Source organism: Mobula hypostoma, chromosome 4 (genome assembly GCF_963921235.1).
Source record: "Mobula hypostoma chromosome 4, sMobHyp1.1, whole genome shotgun sequence".
Taxonomy (NCBI): domain Eukaryota; kingdom Metazoa; phylum Chordata; class Chondrichthyes; order Myliobatiformes; family Myliobatidae; genus Mobula; species Mobula hypostoma.
The window spans coordinates 13,125,306-13,148,457 of record NC_086100.1 but is presented as its reverse complement, the minus strand read 5'-3'; the positions used below and the strand labels follow the sequence as shown (position 1 = coordinate 13,148,457).

The window sequence follows — 23,152 nt, the reverse complement described above, 5'->3', positions numbered from 1 at the left end:
ATCAAAGTACAATCCTTGTGGGTATTCACAGGAGATTGTTTGAAGGGATGGTACGGGTAGAGGACCTCACCAAATTTATCTGTGTACTTGAAGATCTGTACCTGCTGCTGGATCAGATTAGAGTGGGGAACTATTTTTCAGTCAGCACGAACATGATGGCTGAGTGGCCAGGTGCATCATAGACCATCGGTGGTTCCCTGATACTTTGTGAACTGGATGTTAACTAAATGGTGAAAGATTGCAGCAAGCTGTTGTGCAGTGGGACTTGTGAGTGCTTGTGCATGAATCGGGAGAGCTTTGTTTCCTGGCGCAACAAGTTTTCAAGATGTAATGTTGACCTTCATTGCCAGAGAGATTGAGTTTAAAAGCAGGGATGTTACGAAGCATCTGTACAGGATCTTGTTGAGTCCACATCTGGAGAAATGCATGCAGTTCTCATCTTGTTACTTGAGGAAAGAGAAGCTTGCTTTGGAGATGGTACACAGCAGGTTCACCAGTTCTGGAGATAAAATGAGGGGATTAGCCTATGAAGGGGTTAGTGTCCATCATTAGGGAACCCCTCAATCCAGTCAATGCTCTCATCTCACTTCTGCCATCAAGAAGGAGGTACAGGAGCCTTAGGTCCAACACTGCCATGTTCAGAAACAGTTACTACCCTTTTACCATCAGGCTCCTGAACCAGAGTGGATAATTTCACTCACCACAATGCTGAACTGATCCCACAACCAATGGGCTCACTTTCAAGCACACTACAACTCATGCTCTCAATATTTTTTAATGTTTTTGTATTTACGTGAATTTTTGTTTTTTTGCAGTTTGGTTGTCTGTCTTTGTGTGCAGTTTTTCTTTGATTCTGTTGTGTTTCTTTATAGATAATGTGAATGCCCGAAAGTAATGAATCTCAGGGTAGTTATATGGTGATAAACACAGCGCTGTGCAAAAGTCTCAGGCACGTATAGATAGTGAGGGTGCCAAAGACTTCTGCGCAGTACTGTAGTAATTTTATGCACTGCACTGCACTGTACTGCTACTGCAAAAAAAAACAAATTTCATGACGTGTGATGATAAAACTGATTCTGATATGGTTCTGTATTATGAACTGAGAGTGGGAAGGGGGAGGGAGAAGGGAGTCATGGCTGGGAAAAGGGGAAGGGAGAGGGGAGGGAGTGGGAACTACCAGAGAGACATTCTGTAATGGTCCATAAACTAATTGTTTGAAATCAAGTGACTTTGCTTGGTGTCTCAGGGCTGTGTGCACCTGCACCACTCCCCGCCGCTGGCACTCCTCTGCCACCTGTCCTGCACCCCTTTGGCGGTACTCCACCCTCGCCATTCCCAACATCCTTTCCTCCCGCTAGATATACAAACTCGCTCTTCATTCCACGTTGACAAATACTGTACTGTGCAAAAGTCTCAGGCACACACATATGTGCCTAAGACTTTTGCACAGTTCTGTATGTACTTTGATAATAAATTAACTTTGAACTTTAAACTTTTGAATGAGGAGAGATTGAGTCGCTTGGGACTATGCTCCCTGGAGTTCAGAAGAATGAGAGGGGATCTTACAGAAAGATATTCAATTACGAAAGGGATAGAGAAGGTCGAGGCAGGGGAGTAGAGTTAGGACAGCAATAAGGAGAAGTTGCTTTTCACAAGCAGTAGTGAATCTGTGGATTTCTCTGACAGGGAAGCATTAGAGGCTACCTCATTAAATATATTTAAGACACAGTTGGATAGATTTTTGCATAGCTGCAGGATTAAGGGTTCTGGGGAAAAAGAAATTAGGTGGAGTGGAGATCATGACCAGATCAGCCATGATCTTATTGAATGGCAGAACAGGTTTGATGGGCCCAATAGCCACTGCTGCTACTGTTTCTTATGCTTAAGGACAGGTGCTGATTAATTAACCACATGTTGAAAGACAGGATTGGCTTGAGGGGCTGGACAGCCTCTCCCCGTACCTACTGCAGAGTGTATTAGTTAAGTTCTTGCCTCTGATACAAGAGCAGGGAGACAGTTCACCGAGCCGAACATCACACCTCCCATCGGGATACCTTCAGAAGAAGCAGAAAGAAAATCTCCGGTCTCTAACTAAATATGTAGCATATCAGTTGGTGCAACACTGTAAGATTTGGGTTCAATTTCTGTTGCCGTCTGCAAGAAGTTTGTGCGTTCTCCCCGTGAATGTGTGGGTTTCCTCCGGGTGCTCTGGTTTCCTCCCACACATATGGTCAGGGCTTGGCTTAGTGAGTTGAGGGCATGCTTTATTGACAACACTAGTGGGCTACCACCAGCACATCCTCGGACAGTGTTGGTCACTGTCGCAAATCACACATTTCACTGCACGTTTCGATGTACTTGTGATAAATAAAGCTGATCTTTAATTTATCAAAAACTGAGGCACTGGCCAAACCTCCAATACAAGTGCCTTGAGAAGGATCAGCGGGAAATTCTCTGGTCTCTCAGTAAGTATTTATCTCTCCACCGATATCAGAAATACGGCAATCTGGCCATTTCTACACTAGGGTTTGTTGAACACAGATCAGCTGACATGTGACCTTTATTTTCCAGTTATCCATCTCTGCAACTTTATTTAATTTTCTTATTTATTTAGAGATACAGCACGGTAACAGGCTCTCCCAATGAGCCCACACCGCCCAATTACATCCATTTGGCCACATAATCTCCTAATCCATACAGTTTTGGGATTTGGGAGGAAATCGGAGCACCAGAAGAAACCCACGCGGTCTCGGGGAGAACTTACAAACAGCCGTGGGAATTGAACCCAGGTCGCTGGCACAGTAAATACGTTATGCTAACTGTGCTGTCCCTTAACATACTAAAATATTTTAGTGGATCTACCTTCTCTGGACTTCTTTAGATCACATCCATTGTGAGTGGCAGTTTAAATGGTTTGGCACGAACTAGATGGGCTGAAGGGCCTGTTTCTGCGATGTACTTTTCTGTGGCTCTATGGAAACACTGAAAATGTATGAAGATGAAAGACATTGTGTAAATATAAACTATTACTTAATTTGGTCATCTCAAGACGGCCTGCTATAACAAGTAATCCCTGTAAGTTCCTCAATACTGTGAAATGCCAGGAGCAGAGTGCCAGAATTTTTCCCATTCCTATCCCTGTGGAGTTGCAGCCAACTGCACGTCACCTCAGCATGGACGTTGTCAAACCAGGGATTTATTTTGTTCTGTCTGCCTAGTTCAGTACATAGCAACCAAGTCAAGTAGGGACCTTTGATCTTTGAACTGTAACCTGAGGAAATTAATCGTAAGAATGGAACACATGCACCCCTCTTTACACAGGAAGATATCCTGAGGAATGAGCTGTGACAGATGTCTTGGCAATATCCAGCAGTGTCATACCTAAGTATTAAGCTCTAGAGAAAGTTCTAGAGTGTAACTTTGAACAAATATTCAAATAAAATGTATTAATAATCCAACAGTACTATAAACAAAGTATATAGTTATATTGCAGCTTTATAAAGCTCTTGTTAGGCCGCAGCTGAAGTATTGCATACTATTGTGGTTGCCCCATTATAGCAATGACATCGAGGCTTTGGAGAGGGTGCAGAAGAGGTTTACCAGGATGTTGCCTTGATTGGATGATGTGCTATACCGAGAGTTTGGACAAACTTAGTTTGTTTTCTCTGAAGCAGTGGAGGAGGTTTATAAGGTTATGAGAGGAGACAGACAATATCTTGTTCCCAGGGTTGATAAGTCTAATAGTATCATGCTGTCATCATCATGTGTCATAGCGTATGATGTGGGCGATCGTGGTCTCACGACCATTATTGTTCTTGGCAAATTTTTCTGCAGAAGTAGTTTGCCATTGCCTTTTTCTGGGCAGTGCCTTTACAAGATGGGTGACTCCAGCTGTGATCAATACTTTTCAGAGATTGTCTTCCTGGCGTCAGTGATCGCATAGCCAGGGCTTGTGATGTGCACCAGCTGCTCATACGACCATCCACCACCTGCTCCCATGGCTTCACATGACCCTGATCGGGGGGCAAAGCAGGTTCTACACTTTGCCCAAGGGTGACCTGCAGACTGGCAGAGGGAAGGAGTACCTTACACCTCCTTTGGTAGAGATGCATTTACAACCTGTCACCCAATTCTATAGGGCATACATTTACTGTGAGAGGAGGTAACTTTAAAGGAGGTGTAAGGGGCAAGTTTTTTTTTTCACATAGAGATTGGTGGGTGACTGGAATGCACTGCCTGAAGTAGTGGTCAAGGCAAGTATTGGAGGCGTTTGAATAGGCACACGAATGTGGAGAAAATGGAAGAATATGGACATTTGTGTTGGCAGAAGGGATTAGTGTAGATTGGGGACTATTAAGAGGCATAGATGTGGGAAAAATGGAAGGATATGTGAAGGATATGGATAGGCAAACTGGTCAGTTTAGTTGGCCATTAGATTCAGCACAACATTGTGGGCCGAAGGGCCTGTTGCTGTTCTGTATTCTCTGTTCTATCTAAAGTAGAAGTACATGATGTATTTGGTCTGTGGTGGGAAAGCTTTTGGAAAAGATTCTTAGAGATAGGATCTATGGGCATTTAGAGAATCGTGGTCTGATCAGGGACAGTCAGCATGGCTTTGTGAAGGGCAGGTCATGTCTAACAAGCCTGACAGAGTTCTTTGAGGAGGTGACCAGGCATATAGATGAGGATAGTGCAGTGGATGTGACCTATATGGATTTTAGTAAGGCATTTGACAAGGTTCCACACGGTAGGCTTGTTCAGAAAGTCAGAAGGCATGGGATCCAGGGAAGTTTGGCCAGGTGGATTCAGAATTGACTTGCCTGCAAAAAGCAGAGGGTCGTGGTGGAGGGAGTACATTTGGATTGGAGGATTGTGACTAGTGGTGTCCCACAAGGATCGGATCTGGGACCTCTACTTTTCATGATTTTTATTAATGACCTGGATGTAGGGGTAGAAGGGTGGGTTGGCAAGTTTGCAGATGACACAAAGGTTCATGGTGTTCTGAATAATGTAGAGGATTGTCAAAGATTTCAGAGAGACATTGATAGGATGCAAAAGTGGGCTGAGAAGTGGCAGATGGAGTTCTACCCGGAGAAGTGTGAGGTGGTACACTTTGGAAGGACAAACTCCAAGGCAGAGTACAAAGTAAATGACAGGATACTTGGTAGTGTGGAGGAGCAGAGGGATCTGGGGGTACATGTCCACAGATCCCTGAAAGTTGCCTCACAGGTAGATAGGGTAGTTAAGAAAACTTATGGAGTGTTAGCTTTCTTAAGTCGAGGGATAGAGTTTAAGAGTCACGGGTAATGAGGCAGCTCTATAAAACTCTAGTGAGGCCACACTTGGAGTACTGTGTCCAGTTCTGGTCGCCTCACTATAGGAAGGATGTGGAAGCATTGGAAAGGGTACGGAGGAGATTTACCAGGATGCTGCCTGGTTTAGAGATTATACATTATGATCAGAGATTAGGGGAGCTAGGGCTTTACTCTCTGGAGAGAAGGAGGATGAGAGGAGACATGATAGAGGTAAACAAGATATTAAGAGGAATAGATAGAGTGGATAGCCAGTGCCTCTTCCCCAGGGCACCACTGCTCAATACAAGAGGACATGTCTTTAAGGTAAGGGATGGGAAGTTCAAGGGGGATATTAGAGGAAGGTTTTTTACTCGGAGAGTGGTTGGTACGTGGAATGCACTGCCTGAGTCAGTGGTGGAGGCAGATACACTAGTGAAGTTTAAGAGACTACTAGACAGGTATATGGAGGAATCTAAGATGGGGGGTTATATGGGAGGCAGGGTTTAAGGGTCGGCACGACATTGTGTGCCGAAGGGCCTGTACTGTGCTGTACTATTCTATGTTCTATGATATTTACAGGACAGTTTTTAGAGGAGTATAAGATGATAGGAGGTATAGATAGACTGGACAGCCAGTGCCTTTTTCCCAAGGCGGATGTAGCTAAAATGAAAGGGCTTAATTTTAAGGTGATTGGAGGAAAGTATTGGGGAGGTAGGTTTTTTATGCAGAGTGGTGGGTGCATGGAACATATTGCCGGGTGGGGGGGGGGGTGTTGGGTGTAATAGAGCCAAATTCATTAGACATTTAAGAGACTCTTAAAATAGGCACATGGATGAAATAAAAATAGGAGGGTTATGTGGGACAGAAGCATTAAATTGATCTTGGAGTAGTTTTAAATGTCATAGGTTGAAGGCTGTATGTACTGTACTGTATGTTCCAGCTACTTGTGGAACTTAGGATCCAAGTCCATAGCTCCTTGAGAGTGGCCACACAAGTTGATAAGGTGGGGAAGAAGGCACAAGGCATGCTTTCTCTGATTTGTTGAGGTACTGAGTTCAAAAGTCAGGGAGTTATGTTGCAGCTTTATAAAACTCTGGTTAAGCCACATCTGGACTATTATATTCAGTTTTGATCACCCAATTATAGGAAGGATGTGATGACCATAAGACATAGGAGCAAAATTAGGCCATTTGGCCCATCAAGCCTGCACCACCATTTCATCACAGCTGATCCATTTCCCTCTCAACCCCATTCTCCAGCTTTTTCCACATAACCTTTCACGTCCTGACTAGACAAGAATCTATCAATGTCCGCCTGAAATATACCAAGTGATTTGGCCTCCACAGCCACCTGCATCAATGAATTCTACTGACTCACCACACTCTTGCCTAAGGAAATTCCCTCCTCCTATTTGCCCTAAATGCATGTCCTTCTGTTTTGAGGTTATGCCCTTGAGGGGATGCAAGTGAGGTTTACCAGGATGCTGTCTGGATCCAAAGTTGTGTGCTATAAGAAGAGATCGGACAAATTAGGGTTTTTTTTCCCTCTGGAGTGGTGGAGGCCAAGGGAAGATTGGATAGAAATTTGTATGAGAGGCATAGATGCACTCAATGTCCATTTTATTAGGTACACCTGCTCATTAATGCAAATATCTAATCAGCCAATCATGTCACAGCAACTCAGTGTATCAAAGCATGCAGACACGGTCAAGAGATTCAGTTGTTGTTCAGACCAAACATCAGAATGGGGAAGAAAAGTAATCTAAGTGACTTTTACCTAGAATGATTGTTGGTGCCAGATGGGGTGGTTTGAGTATCTCAGAAACTGCTGATCTCCTGGGATTTTCATTCTCTAGAGTTTACAGAGAATGGTGTGAGAAACAAAAAACTTCCAGTGATTGGTAGTTCTGTGGGTGAAAATGCCTTGTTAATGAGAGAGGGCAGAGGAGAATGGCAGAATGGTTCAAGCTGACAGGATGGTGACAGTAACTCAAATAACCACACGTTACAACAGTGGTGTGCAGAAGAGCATCTCTGAACACACAACACGTTGAACCTTGAAGTGGATGGGCTACAGCAGCAGAAGGCCATGGACATACACTGAGTGGCCAATTCAGTAGGCTCAGGAGGTGTAATGCCAATAATGTAGTGTAGGTATCTATTGAGGATAGCTGTTATCTTTTAATCTTTTATCTGTTAAATGTCTAATACTAGAGGGCTTCCATTTTGTATAAAGTTAAAGGAAGTGTATGGGTCAAGTTATTTACACAGATGGTGGTGGATGCCTGGACTGTGCTGCCTGGGGTGTCAGATACAATAGAAGCATTTAAGAGGCTGTTAGCTGTGTACATACATGTACTGATGCTTCTGGACACATCTTTAGCGATGTTCCTGGAATCATCGGGTGTTTCGGGTCTTTCAACATCACACAACCTCCTCCAGGTGACCCAGCCGGGGCTGATCAGACCCCAGCTTGTGCCCAGGTGGCTAGCTACTTATGACTCCATGGCTCCCCTCTTTTGAGCCACAGCCATCTTGAGGCCCTCTCTGCTGCATCGGTGGTACTGCGGATGGCTCTCCTCTTCCTCTGTCCCTCGATGCCCAAATTGCTGAAGGCTCGAACTAAGGAACAGGCTGCAAATCCCCTACAACCAACCTCCACTGGGAGGCACCTCGCTCTCCATCCAGCCTGCTGACATTTGCTGCTCCTGCCTGATGTTGTGGGTCCTCAATGCTGTTTGGTTCTTTGAGTAAGGTGTTTTGGAGCCTTCCTTCTCCTCTTCTCCGAACCGTTCAGCTGTGATACTGACAATAATTGTTGTCATGGATGGAGCTTCCTATCAACCTCTCCCTTCGCCGTTGCCTCCAGAATTTGGTTAACATCTTCATCAAACTGCTTCCACAGTGAAGTCATGTTAGCTGCAGGCTATTTGATCCGCCTCCTGTTAGACTTCATGTTAGAGGGATTAGTTTGCAACACTTGGACGTTCCGGGCACTATGGGGGACTCCGGGTCTGGCCCCTCCTTCATCTCACCAGTTTGGTTACCTGCGCGTTGTGCTGCTCCTGCTCCCGCCAAGTACTTGATCCTCACTTGGTGGATCTTCAAGCCGCGATCGTTCTTGCAGATTTTGCCACATGCACACTGCTTCCATTGTCGTTTGTTCATTGCCTGGGTCTGATGTCATTATGTCCATCTGACTGGGTGCTCCTCCTCCTCCCATCTCGGGCACCCCTGGGCGTATCTTTCCCTTAATTCATCGTAGCTTTTGTGGGGGTCCTCCTCTCAGAGGACACAGATTGGGTTGCCAGCCCGTTCTGCCCTGGTTGCCGTCTCTCCGGGCTGTCACTGACTCTCCAGTCGTCACCACTCTTTTCGCGGTTGTCACCCAGTCTTTCCTGGTTGTCACTGATGAATTCAGGGTGTAAGCTGTGTCCATACATCTATTGATGCTTCTGGACACATCTTCAGTGATGTTCCTGGAATCATCAGGTGTTTCGGGTCTTTCAACATCATACAACCTCCTCCAGCTGACCCAGCCGGGGCTGATCAGACCCCAGCTTGTGTCCAGATGGCTAGCTACTTATGACTCCATGGCTTCCCTCTTTTGAGCCACAGCCATCTTGAGGCCCTCTCTGCCGCATCGGTGGTACTGCGGATGGCTCTCCTCTTCCTCTCTCCCTCAGACATATGAATGTGCAAGGTATGGAGATGAATAGACATTGAGAAGGCAGAAGGGACTAGCTTAGTAACTAGTATTTAATTACTAGTTTAATTAATAGACCATACCCATTTTGAACCGAAGGGCCTTTTCCTCAGTTGTACCCGTCCATGTTCCATCTTCTAAATCACTAAACTGGGCATAGAAGATTCTGCAGATGTTGGAAATCCAAAGCAATACAAAGATGGTGTTGGTGAAGGGCAATCAAAAATTTGATGGTAGAGTGAAGAAGTTGTTGCTAAAACTTAGAGGGTGAGTCTTCAGGCTCCTGTACCTCCTCTTCAATGATAGCCATGCAGATAGGTTTATCACCCTTTACTGGCAGCAGTCCTTTGACCTGGAGTTCATTGCCTGGAATGCTGCCCACAAAACTTTGCTAAGATTTAATTTGCTTCTTCCCTAAAAATCATGCTGTCATCAACTCCCGTCCCTATTATTAATGTAGATAATGTGGGAAGTGCTTAACTTTCTAATGGTATAGTTCAGAAAAATGAAAATGGCATCACAGGTAGATAGGGTTGTAAAGAGAGCTTAAAGAGAGAGAGAGGGTTGTAAAGAGAGCTTTCGGCACATTGGTCGTCATACATCAAAGTATTGAATGCAAGAGTTGGAATGTTTTGTTGAAGTTGTATAAGATGTTGGCAAGGCCTAATTTGGGGTATTGTGGAAAGTTCTGGTCATCTGTCTGCAGGAATGACGTCAATAAGATTGAAAGAGTGCAGAGAAAATTTATGTGTGTTGCTGGAACTTGAGGATTTATAGGGAAAGATTAAATAGCTTAGGACATTATTTATGGGAGTGTAGGAGAATGAGAGGAGATTTCATAGAGGTATACAAAATTGTGAGGAGAAAAATCAGGTAAACACAAGCAGGCTTTTTCCATTGAGGTTGGGTGAGACTAGAATGAGAGGTCATAGATTAAGGGTGAAAAGTGAACTGTTTAAGGGGCACATGAAGGGGATATTCTTCACTCAGAGGATGGTGAGAGGGGTGCAACAAGCTGCCAGCAGAAGTGGTGGATTCAGGCTTATTTCAACATTTAAGAGAAATTTAGATAAGTACATGGTTGGAAGGGGTATGGAGGACTATAGACCCAGTGCAGGTCGATGGGACATGACTAAATAATAGTTTGGCATGGACTAGTTGGGTCGATGGGCCTGTTTCTGTGCTGCAATGTTCTGTGACTCTATGACTAATAGAATATTTGGAAATAAACCTTGCAACGTTTGTCTTTCAGGTGAGGAAGAGTGGGATTTTACAGACCGTCAGCCAAGAAGAGAGGAAACGACAGGAGGTACATTTCACTCTTTGGTTGATAGTTGCCTCCCACATGGAACATCAAGGCAATAACGATCACAAAATAGTATATATTAAGATGGAGATTTAAGGGTTATGAAAACCAGGCTAAAAGAATGGAGAAAAGCTGATATTAAGGCAGTAAATCAGAAAGGTGAAATGGACAATCATGGGAAACATTTGAACTGGTGTACAGGGGAATCATTCTGCTAAAAGGCGGCATGGCAGCATTGGGATTAGAGTAATGCCATTAGTGACAGTGACGCAGGTTCTGTTCCCGCTGCTGTCTGTAAAGAATTTGTACATTTCTTTCATGGCCATGTGGGTTTCCTCCAACATTCCTAAGATGCAAGGGTTAATTGGTCACATGGGTGTAATTAGACAGCATGAGCTTTGTGGGCAGAAGGGCCTGTGGCCGTGCTGCATCTCGAAACTAAATTAATCGTCATAGTCATACTTTACTGGTCCCAGGGGAAATTGGTTAAATGAACAAAGAACAAACATAATGAATGGTCTTGAGCCTCCAAGAAGGAATAAAGAAATAAGGATGATTATAAATGTAGAGAGTCCCCGATTAGAGATACTACAACGATATCAGGAGAGAGCAAAAATAAAAGATAGGATGATAAAGACAAATAATAAAATTAATATACCAATGAACATAAACCGTAATTGTGAAATGTGTAGCAAAATGCTTCAAATGAATTCAGAAGTGAACTATGCTGGAAGTATGAAATAAAATAGAGTTGTTATAAGATAAATACGAGGTAGGGATAAGAATGGGGCCATTAAGAAGTAGTTAGATTAATGCTCCCTTTCAGGGATTCTGCAGCTCATGTTCTGTGTGATACTTTGCTTTTTTATTGTTCGCATAATTTGTTCATTTTTTTCATACATTGGGTGTTTGAAGGTCTTTGTCGTATGGGGGTTTTTAATGGGTTGTATTGTGTTTCTTTGTTTTGTGGCTGCCTGCAAGAAGACAAATCTGAAGGTTCTATATAGTATACATACTTCGGATAATAAATGTACTTTGTACAACAGGAATAGAACATATTGTAGAACCTAGAACATTGAGCATTACAGCCCAGTTCAGGCCCTTTGATCCACAATGGGGTGCCGACGTTTTCACCCACTGTAAGATCAATCTCACCCTTCCCTCCCACATAGTCCTCCATTATTCTTTCAACCATGTGCCTATCTAAATTCCCCTAACGTATCTGCATCTACCAGCACTCCTCACTCTGTGTAAAAAAGACCTACCTTTGACATCCCCCGCTGTACTTTCCTCTAATTACCTTAAAATTATGCCCCCCCACCCCGTATTAGCAATTTGTTATTTTGCTTTAGTGTTTACCGAGGAGATGTGGGCAGACTGGAAGTGCTTGTTAACTTCAGATGTTCACCAGGAGATCCTCTGAGGAATTTTAGAAGAAACATCTTTCTCCAATGAAGGGATCAAAGTTCGAAGTAAATTTATTATCGAAGTATATATATGTCACCCTATACAACCATGAGATTCATTTTCTTGTGGGCATTCATAGTAAATAACACAATAGAATCATTGAACAAACAAAGAAACACAACAGAATCATTGAAAAACAGGACATAACAAAGACAGACAAATAACCAATATGCAAATGACAACATTCTCTGCAAATACAATAAAGAAAAAAATGTAATAATGATAATAAATAAAAAAGCAATAAATATCAAGAACATGAGTTATAGAGTCCATAGGTTGTGGAATCATTTCATTGTTGGTGAAGATAGCCACTCTGGTTCAAGAGCCAAAGGATTGAGGATTCCTGACCCTGGTGGTGTGGGTCTTGAAGCTTCTGTATCTCCTTCCTTGTGGCAGCAGCGACAAAAGTGCATGGCTTGCATGGTAGGGGTCCTTGGTGATGGATGCTGCTTTTCAGTGGCAGCGCCCAAGAATGGGGAACGAGCCAATGTTTGGTTGCTGGAGCGGACTTGGAGCTGATTCAAAGAGGCAAAACTGAAGCAAGGCAGAGTCAAAGCAGTGAGGCCCGAGACCAAGAGCAAGGAACAAGCCGAGGTTTGACTTATTTAAGCGCCGGGCCGAATTGGAAGGGTCGGGTACGGGCCGAATCAAACCGGCAGGTCCCGGGTCTGAGAACATTTTGAAGCATCAGATTAACTCTTCTCTGTGCTGAATTGAGGCTGTGACCTGCAACCAATCGGCTCCTAGATCGGCTGTGACTGGCTTCATGGCTGTGCACTCACTTCCATGAACTTCAGTTCTGAATGTTAATTGTTTTTTTTTGTTTGCATAGTTTGTCTTTTTTCTGCACATTTAGTGTTTGATGGTCTTTTTCTTACTGGGATCTATTGGGTTTCTTTGTTTTTTGGCTGCTGTAAGAGGTAAATATACTTTGATAATACATATTCTTTGAATGTACCTTGAACTTTATATCAGACTACACACTGGTTATGCCAAGATGGACTCTGGCCTCACAAAGTTCAAAGTGAATTTATCATCAAGGTACATGTATGTAACCATATACTATCCTGAGATTCATTCTGTTGCAGGCATATTGAATAAATCCAAGAACCATAATAGAATCAATGAAAGACCGCACCCAACAAACAACCAATGTGCAAAAGATAACAAACTGTGGGAATTGAAAAGAGCAAAGAAATAGTCATAATGCATAAAAAAGTAATAAATATCGACAACATGAGACCTTGAAAGTAAGTCCATAGGCTGTGGGAACAGCTCAGTGGTTGGGGGGGGGGGCAAGTAAACTTATCCCCCCCCCCAGTTCAAAAGCTAGTTCTATCTCATTGAGTACATGTTCGGCACAGCATTGTGGGCCGAAGGGCCTGTATTGTGCTGTAGGTTTTCTATGTTTCTATGATAGTGATTTTATTGTTTACCTGCACTGCACTTTTTCGGTATTTCTTGCACTTTATTCTGCATGGTTATGTTTAACCTTATTCTAGCTCAATGCACTATGTAATGAGCTGTGCAGAAACAGTATGTGGGACAAGCTTATCCCAGTAACCCAGTAAGATGGTTTATCACCTGGTAAAATGGTGCCATGAAGTGTCAACTCTGCATGCAGCTCCAATGGGAGTCATCATACTGCACATTCCCATTTGGGACTACAACAGATGAAATCCACAATCACAACCATAGGTATTTCAGTAAGCAGCATCGCTTTAAGATGTTTAAAATCACTTCCAGATGTTTAAGATTTTTATTTAGGTCTACAACAGATGAAATCCACCTTCACAACCATGGGTACTTCAGTAAGCAATGTCACTTTAAGATATTTTAAAAATCTATCGATACTCAAAATCAATGAACCTCGGATAACAGACTTGGACCGCAAGTGAAGTTCCCCTTTAAGAAAGTGGAAGTGGGGACGTCACGTACCTTAGTCTTCCACTCCCAACTATCCTACTGGTGAATGTACAGTTTCTAGAATGTAAAATTGAAGACCTCAGAGCAAGATTTCTGTACCAGAAGGACATCAGGGACTGCTGTGTACTCTGCTTTATGGAAATATGGCTCACACCAGCAAATTCGGATGCACCACTACAGCCCATTCTCCACAAAGACAGCACAGCTCTGTCCTTAAAGGTGAGTATGCTTTGTGATTGATTCATCATGCTGCATAAACATGGCGTTCTGTCTCAATCCTGCTCACCTGACCTGGAACAGAAAGTGGTCAAATGTCATCTAAATGCAAGGGAGTTTTCCACCATCATTCTGGTAGTGGTGTACATTCCACCTCAGGCCAATGTCAGGTAGGCACTGGAGGAGCAAAGCTCTGTAGTCACCAGTCACAAAACAGCACGCCCTAATACCTTCCCTATCATTGTGGGAGATTTCAACCAGGCCAGCTTGAAGAAGTCTATGAACAACTTATCACCTGTGGAACCAAAGGAGCCAACTCACTTGACCTCTGTTACACAACCATCAACCATCCTCCACCCACACTTTGGAAAGTATAATCACCTGGCTGGACTTTTAGGCAGAGTCTAAAGACAGCAGCACCAGTGGTGAAGACCAAGAAGGTATAGTCAGGAGAAGCGGAGGAACATCAGAGGACTGCTTTAAATTGGTAGACTGGATAATATTCAGAGGTTCATCTTTGAATCTGAATAAATATGCCACCATTGTTGCCAACTTCATCATGACCTATGTGGATGAGGGACGTACTGGACATACCCAAACCAGAAGCCATGAATTACCCAGGAGATTTGTAGCCTGCTCAGGGCTATATCTGTGGCATTCAAGACCAGTGATCCAGAACAAGACAAGAAGTCCAGGTACGACCTATGGAAGGCTATTTTAAGAGTGAAACAACAATTCCAATTGAAGTTAGAGAAGGATTGGATACCTGTCAGCTGTGGCAGAGTTTACAGGCCATTAATTTTTACAAAGTGAAACCTAACGTGATGAGTGGCTGTGATGCTTCACTCCCAGATGAGCTCAGTGCCTTTTATACACACTTTGAAAGGGAGAATCAAACTACACATGTACGAACCCCTGTGTCATCTGATGACCCTGTGATCTCTGTCTCGGCTGACATCAGAACATCTTTCAAGAGGGTGAACCCTTGCAAGGAGTCGGGCCCTGATGGTGTATCCGGTAGGGCTCTGTAGGTTGGCTGGAATCGGCTTTTGTCTAAACAAGGACCTAGACTCACTGCAATTTGCCTTTTGCCACAATAGGTTTATAGCAGATATAACCTGACTGGCCTCCGCTCAGTGCTGGATCACCTGCACAACAGTAATATTTGCTTAAGGCTGCTGTTGTTTTGACTACAGCTCAGTGTTGAACACAATCATACCCACAGTTCTACTAAAAAAAGCTCCAGAACCAGGGCTTCTGTACCTCCCTCTACAGCTGGATCCTTGACTTCCTCACTGGGAGACTACATACTACAAATCGGAAGTAACATCTACTCTCTCTGCACCCACAATTTTGTGGCTGGCCGCAGCTCAAGCACCATCTATAAATTTGCAGAGGACACTACCGTTTGCAGCATTTCAGATGGTGTCAAGGAGGTGTACAGGAGCGAGATAGATCAGTTGGCTGAGTTTCTCCAGCTCTGTTTAGTCTTACATGGGTTCCCAACATATGGTTAAGGATTAAAGATGAGCTTTATTTGTCCTATGTACATCGAAACATATTGTGAAATCCGTTGACGAGCATTGTAGTCTGAGAATGTGCTGGGGAAAGCCTGCAAGTGTTGCAGTGCTTCTGACATCAACATACCATACCCACACTTCCAAACCCTAACCTAAACCCATACGTCCATACCATACTCACATTTACAAACCCTAACCTAAACCCGTACGTCCATACCATACCCACACTTCCAAACCCTAACCTAAACCCATACGTCCATACCATACTCACATTTACAAACCCTAACCTAAACCCGTACGTCCATACCATACCCACACCTACAAACCCTAACCTAAACCCGTACGTCCATACCATACCCACACTTACAAACCCTAACCTAAACCCGTACGTCCATACCATACCCACACTTACAAACCCTAACCTAAACCCATACGTCCATACCATGCCCACAACTTACAAATCCTAACCTAAACCCATACGTCCATACCACACCCACATTTACAAACCCTAACCTAAACCCATACGTCCATACCATACTCACACTTACAAACCCTAACCTAAACCCGTACGTCCATACTATACCCACACTTACAAACCCTAACCTAAACCCATACGTCCATACCATACCCACACTTACAAACCCTAACCTAAACCCGTACGTCCATACCATACCCACACTTACAAACCCTAACCTAAACCCGTACGTCCATACCATACCCACACTTACAAACCCTAACCTAAACCCGTACGTCCATACCATACCCACACTTACAAACCCTAACCTAAACCCATATTTCCATACCATGCCCACAACTTACAAACCCTAACCTAAACCCATACGTCCATACCACACCCAATTTACAAACCCTAACCTAAACCCATATGTCCATACCATACCCACATTTACAAACCCTAACCTAAACCCATACGTCCATACCATACCCACACTTACAAATCCTAACCTAAACCCATACGTCCATACCATACCCACACTTACAAACCCTAACCTTAACCCATATGTCCATACCATGCGCACAACTTACACACCCTAACCTTAACCCATACGTCCATAAGATACAGCAGAAGAATTAGGCATTCGGCCCATTGAGTCTGCTCTGCCATTCCATCATGGCTGATTTATTGAGCTAATCAACCCCAATCTCCCGCCTTCTCCCTGTAACCATTGACACCCTTACTAATCAAGATCCTATCAACCCTTGCTTTAAATAGACCCAATGACTTGGCCTCCACAGCCATCTGTGGCAATGAATTCCACAGATTCACTATCCTCTGTCTGAAGAAATACCTCCTCATCTCTGTATTCTGAGGCTGTGCCTTCTGGGTGTAGAGTCCCCCATTATTGGAAAACTCCTTTCCATGTCCATTATACCTAGACCTCTCAATAGTCGATAGGTTTCAGTGAGGCTCCCCCCTTGTGAGTACAGGCCCAGAGTCATCAAGCATGAAATGTTGGAGGAAACCCATGCAGCCGCAGGGAAAACATACAAACTCCTTACAGACAGTGGTGGGAATTGAACCCCGATTGGTGATTGCTGGCCCTGCGTATAGTGCTCTATCCTCCACTCACCATTCCAACCATATCTACAGAAGGAAAGCAGAGGTGCAAAACAGCTGCCATGTCTCAAACCTGAAAGCCCTGTTCAGTGTCAGACACGACAAGATTATTAAGGGATTGGACACGCTAGAGGCAGGAAACATGTTCCCGATGTTGGGGGAGCCCAGAACTAGAGGCCACAGTTTAAGAATAAGGGGTAGGCTATTTAGAACAGAGATGAGGAAGAGTTGTGGATCTGTGGAATGCTCTGCCCCAGAAGGCAGTGGAGGCCAATTCTCTGGATGCTTTCAAGAAAGAGTTAGATAGACCTCTTAAAGATAGCGGAGTCAAGGGATATGGGGAGAAGGCAGGAACGGGGTCCTGATTGTGGATGATCAGCCATGATCACAGTGAATGGCGGTGCTGGCCCAAAGGCCCGAATGGCCTACTGCTGCACCAATTGTCTATTGCATCGCCCTGTGCAGTACATGCAGAGGAAGCAGCCCGCCCTGGAGGAGAAGTACCTTCATAACCAACTTGTGGAAACAATATTTCGTTGAGCAAGCAGCCAAGCCAAGGAGCAGCCTTGTGTGGGAGAGGCTGGATGCAATTACAGTTGACTTACTCAAATGTAGATTAGATAGATTTCTTTATGGAAGTAACCTTTTTGGCATTCAGAATTGGAGACATGCTGTGCGCTGATTGTACCGTGCTCAAGACAAAACACATAACTTTGAGTCTCTGATATCCAGCTTTCTCAATTGTTGCTTTATCCTCTGTGCTGGGTCTGTTCTAGACAGGTAGACCATGGAATAGTACAGCACAGGAACAGACCCTTCAGCCCGTGAAACCTCTGCTGAACACGATGCCAAGTCAAACTAAATATTCTGTGCCTTGGTGTGTGACCTACGAATATTCATGTAAGCTGATTTGTTATTGTCACATGGACCAAGGTTAAGTGAAAAACTTAAATCACAAGAGATTCTGCAGATGCTGGAAATCCAAAGTAACTCTCACAAATATTGGAGGAACTCAGCAGGTGAGGCAGCATCTATGGGGAGGAATAAAAAGTCGACATTTTGGGGTGAGACGCTTCATCACGACTAGAAAGGAAGGGGGCAGGGGAAGGAGTACGAGCTGACAGGTGATGGGTGAAGCCAGGTGAGGGGGATGGTGGCTGGGTGGGAGTGGTAATAGGTAGGAGAGGTAGAGGTGATAAATAAGGAGAAATCGTTAAAACAAAGTACGTTCAGAGATCAAGAGTTCATCTTTACCAAAATGTTGACTATTTATTCATCTCCATCATCAGCCTGACCTGCTGAATTCCTCCAGCATTTTGTGTGTGAAAAACTTTGTCTTGCATGCCATCCATACATTGCATCAGAGAACTGAGGTGGTGTAGACAAAGAGCAATAAAAGAATGTAGAATAAAGTGTTATACGTCAGTTACAGAGAAAGTGCAGTGCAAGGCCATAAAAAGTAGATTGTGAGGTCAGGAATCCATTCTTACTGTACTAGGAACCATTATTAATTCAATAACTGTGGGGCAGAAGCTGTCCTCGAGCCTGGTGGTACATGCTTTCAGGCTTTTGTATCTTCTGCATGATGGGTGGTGTGGGAAAGAGAGGATGGCTGGAGTGGGTGAGATCTTTGACTATGTTGGTTGCCTTACCAAGAGACACAAAGACTCCATGGAGGGATGACTGGTTCTCGCAATATGCTGAGCTGTGTCCACACAGCTTTCTGCTGTTTCTTGTGGTCTCAGGCTGAGAAGTTGACATTGAAGTAATATGCTGTATATGTGTGCTTGTATACAGTCTCTTAAATGCCACTATAATACCTCTTCCCATCGGCCATTTCAAGCAACCGTCCACTCTCTCTGTTAAAAAAAACTTACCTTGCACATTTCCTTTAAATTTCCCCCTCACCTTAAATGCATGTCCTCTAGTACTGGATATTTCTACCCCGGGATAAAGAGTCTGACTCTCTATCTATGCCTCTCATAATCTTATAAAACTTTTTAAAAGATCTCGGCTCAGACTCTGACACTCCAGACAAAACAATTCAAATTTCCTCTATCTGGAAGCTCCCTGTGCATCCTTCTCTACCTTGGTGACACCCATTGTAGATTGGGGGACTGCTTTGTTGAGCACCTTTGCTCCATCCGCAGGATTTCCCGGTGGCCAGCTATTTTAATTCCAATCCCCATTCCCATCCTTAGACGTCGTTGTCAGGTGGGAGGAGCAACACCTCATATTCCATCTGGTTAGCATCCAACTTGATGGCATGAACATTGATTTCTCTAATTCCTGGTAATTTCTACCTCTTCCCCCTCTTCTACCTCAGTTCTTCCATGCCCCATTCTGGCTCCCCTCTTTCCTCTTTTCTCCTCACCTGCCTAACACCTCATTCTGGTGCCCCTCCTCCTTCCTTTTCTCCCATGGTCCATTCTCCTCTCCTAACAATTTCCTTCTTGTGTTTACTTTTTTCCCCTTTAGCTTTTCCACCTAAAATCTCCCAGCTTCTCAATTCATTCTCCCTCCCCCAACCATCTACCTTCCCCCTCAGCTGGCTTCACCTATCACCCCTTCCCTTCCCCCACCTACTTCCCCTTTCTTTCCACCCTGATGAAGGGTCTCAGCCTGAAACATCAACTCTTCATTCCTTTCCATAGATGCTGCCCAACCTGCTGAGTTCCTCCAACATGTTGTAAGTGTTGCTCCAGGGTTGTCCAGCCATGGACTGTTGTAGTTTAGAGGCTATGTAGGTTATTCTCACCCAGTCTAGATGTGGAAAAGATTGATAGATAGCTCTTTCTCAATTCTGTGGGCAGCAGTGTAGAATCGATGGAGTAATTTTTCTGATTAATTGAAATAATGAACAAGATTCTCTCATGTAAACTAGTTACATGACCCCCAGACAGTTGGTATCCAACTTTCTGAGGGACAATTATTATGTAGCTACCTGAGATTACAGGGTAACACACACAAAATGGTGGAGGAAATCAGCAGGCCGGACAGCATCTAGGGAAAGAGTACAGTCCTGCCAAAGGGTTTCAGCCCGAAATGTCATCTGTACTCTTTTCCTAGTTGCTGACTGGCTTGCTGAGTTCCTCCAGCATTTTGTGTGTGTTGCTCAGATTTCCAGCATCTTCAGATTTTCTTTTGTTTGAGATTACAGGGTGGCAGGTTGGAGATGCGTCTTTACCAAATGAGGTGTAAGGTGCTCCTTCCTTCCACTAGCCTGCAGTCAATCTTGGACACCTACCTAACCCCCCCCCCGCCCCCCGCCACTCCTGGATCAGGGTCACGTGAAGCCATGAGGGCAGATGGTAGATGGTTATATGAGCAGCTGATACCTATCACAAGTTCTGGTTATGCAACCACTGATGCCAGGCAGACAATCTCTGAAGAGTATCGATGATGACTGGGGTCATCCATCTTGTGAAGACACTGCCCAGAACAAGACAATGGCAAACCACTTCTGTAGAAAAATTTGTAAAGAATAATCATGGTCATGGAAAGACCATGACTGCCAACAAGAGATTAAACAGGAAGGGGTCTGTGAAGTCCTTAGAGATATGGGGCTGCGCGCATATACACACACACACACACACACACACACACACACCCCTCCCTCCCTCCCTCCCTCCCTCTGAATGGATCTGTGTACAAAAGTACTACCCTTTCGCTTAACTCGTTCAAACACCTATCCACTTGGGATGAGAAGTTGGAATATTTCCCATGATTGATGGATTCCTAGTAAGGGTGGTTCTTAAGCTTGTATCATTCAAGCCCATCCTTGAAAATTTAGACATTGTACAGTAGAGTATTTTCCACTCAATTCCAGAGGCTAGGTTTCAATTCTATTACCACAAGTCCTACCCATGTGGAGTTTGCACGCTCTCTGGTGACCATGTGGGTTTGCCCCCCACATCTCAAAGATACGCAGCTGAGCGGTAGAAGGACAGAATGAAATGGGATAAGTGTAGATCGGTGCATGGGGGTTGGCATAGACACAGTGGGACAAGGTGGCTTTGTTTTTTTGAAGCTCTGTAGAACCACACTTGGAGTTCTGGTTGCTTCATTATAAGAAGAATATAGAAGCCTTAAGAGAGGGTGCAGAGGAGATTTGCCAAGGTGCTGCCTGGAATAAAGAGCATGTCTTATGAGGAAAAGATGAGCGAGCTGGGGCTTTTCCCTTTGAAATGAAGGGGGATGAGATGTGGCATGATAGAGGTGCACAAGATAATAAGAGGAAGAGAAAGAGTGGACAGCCAGAGACTTTTTCAATACAAAACAAGATACTTTTAAGGTGATTGGAGGAAAGTATGGGGGAGATGTCAGAAGTAGTTTTTTACACAGAGAGTGGTGAATGCATGGTAGTAGAGGCAGATCCATTAGGGATATTTAAGAGATATTTAGATAGGCACATGAATGAAAAATGGAGGACTACGTGGGAAGGAAGTGTTAGATTGATCTTGGGGTTGGTTTAAGGGTTGGCATAATATGATAGGTCAGGGATCCTGAATTGTGCTGTACTGTTCTATATTTCTGTGCTGTATGGCACCCTGACTCCCTGACTCCAGATCATTTCGCTGTGTAAATGTGTGCTTGATGTATTGCGGATTCAGTGGCCAAAGAGCCTGGTTTTGTACCAGATGACCCGATCACTCTGTGACTAGGTATCTACAGAAAGGACTCACATCCTGACACCCGCAAGTCATTCCTGACGGCAGTAAGGAATCTGTCAGATTCAGATTCATGTTCAGAATCATATATATTTCACATGTACATTGGCACATACAGTGAAATGCATTCACAGCCAACACAACCGCAGGATGTGCTGGGGCCAGTTGGCGAGTATCGTCACAAATTCTGGTATCAACATAGCTCTCCCACGGTGTTCAGCAGAATAACACAAACAACAAAAACAGCAACAAGACAACAACAAAACAAAACAAGAAAACAAGCCCAATTTATCATCAAAGTACATATATGTCACCATGTACAATCCTAGGATTTATTTTCTTGTGGGCATACTCAATAAATCCAATATAGAATAATAACTATAATAGAATTAATGAAAGACTTTACCTTCTTCCTGATGGCAGTAGCAACTTCAGCATTCAACCATTGTGCAAAAGACAGCAAACTGTGCAAATGCAAAAAAAAACCCAATTAATAATAATAAATAAATAAGCAATAAATATTGAGAACATGAGATGAAGAGTTCTTGAAAGTGAGTCCGTAGGTTGTGGGAACATTTCAATGATGGGGCTTGTAAAGTTGTTATCCCCTTTGGTTCAGGAGCCTGATAGCTGAGGGGTAATAACCATTCCTGAACCTGGTGGTGTGAGAAGTAGACTTCTGTACCTTCGTCCGGATGGCAGCAGTGAGAAGAGAGCATGGAGAGCATGTCCTGTGCGGTGGGGGGGTCCCTGATAATGGGTGCTGGAATTGAAAATAGGAATCAGAATCAGGTTTATTGTCACTGGCTTATGTAATGAAATTTGTTGTTTTGTGGCAGCAGTACAGTGCAAGGCATCAAATCATACTACAATTCACGATAAAATAGATGAATAACTAGAGCATAAGGAGAGCAAAATACTGAGAGTCATAGGATCGTGGACCATTGAGAACTCTGGCTGAGGATTAGAACCTTGAGTGTAGGTCTTCAGGCTCCTCTACCTCCTCCTTGTTGGTAGTAATGAGTAGAGGGCATGTGTGTAGTGAAAGTCCTTAATGGTGGATGTAGCTTTCTAGAAGTAGCATCTTTTGAAGATATCCTCGATGTTGGGGAGGTTTGTGTCCAAGATGGAGCTGACTGAGCTTACGACCCTCTGCGGCATTGGCACCTCCAGGACAGGCAGCGATGACGCCAGTCAGAATGCTCTTTGCGGTACGGCTGTAGAAATTTGCTAGCGCCTTCGGTGACATACTAAATCTCCACCAAACTTCTAATGAAGTATTGCTGTTGGTGCGCCTTCTTTATGATGAAGAAAAGGTTGTCTGTTTTTCTTGCAGCAGCCGTCTATGAATAATAAGAACCCTATAATTCACATTGACATTTTGTTATAATTTTGTGATGGAAACCATTCATCAAAGCAGAATTGTCTTCCTGTTGGCCACGGCTTTCTTTGGATAGAATGGTTTATGGTTC

The 23,152-nt window shown here is 43.9% G+C and overlaps 1 protein-coding gene across 1 annotated transcript in view; it reads left to right on the top strand.

Moving 5' to 3' along the window:
• Positions 1–23,152, top strand: part of LOC134345131 (rho guanine nucleotide exchange factor 26-like) — a 235,424-nt gene that overhangs the window by 89,540 nt on the left and 122,732 nt on the right. The window contains exon 5 of the mRNA XM_063045315.1: positions 10,252–10,308. Coding sequence (XP_062901385.1) covers positions 10,252–10,308 — 57 coding nt within the window. The remainder of the gene's footprint in view (positions 1–10,251; positions 10,309–23,152) is intronic.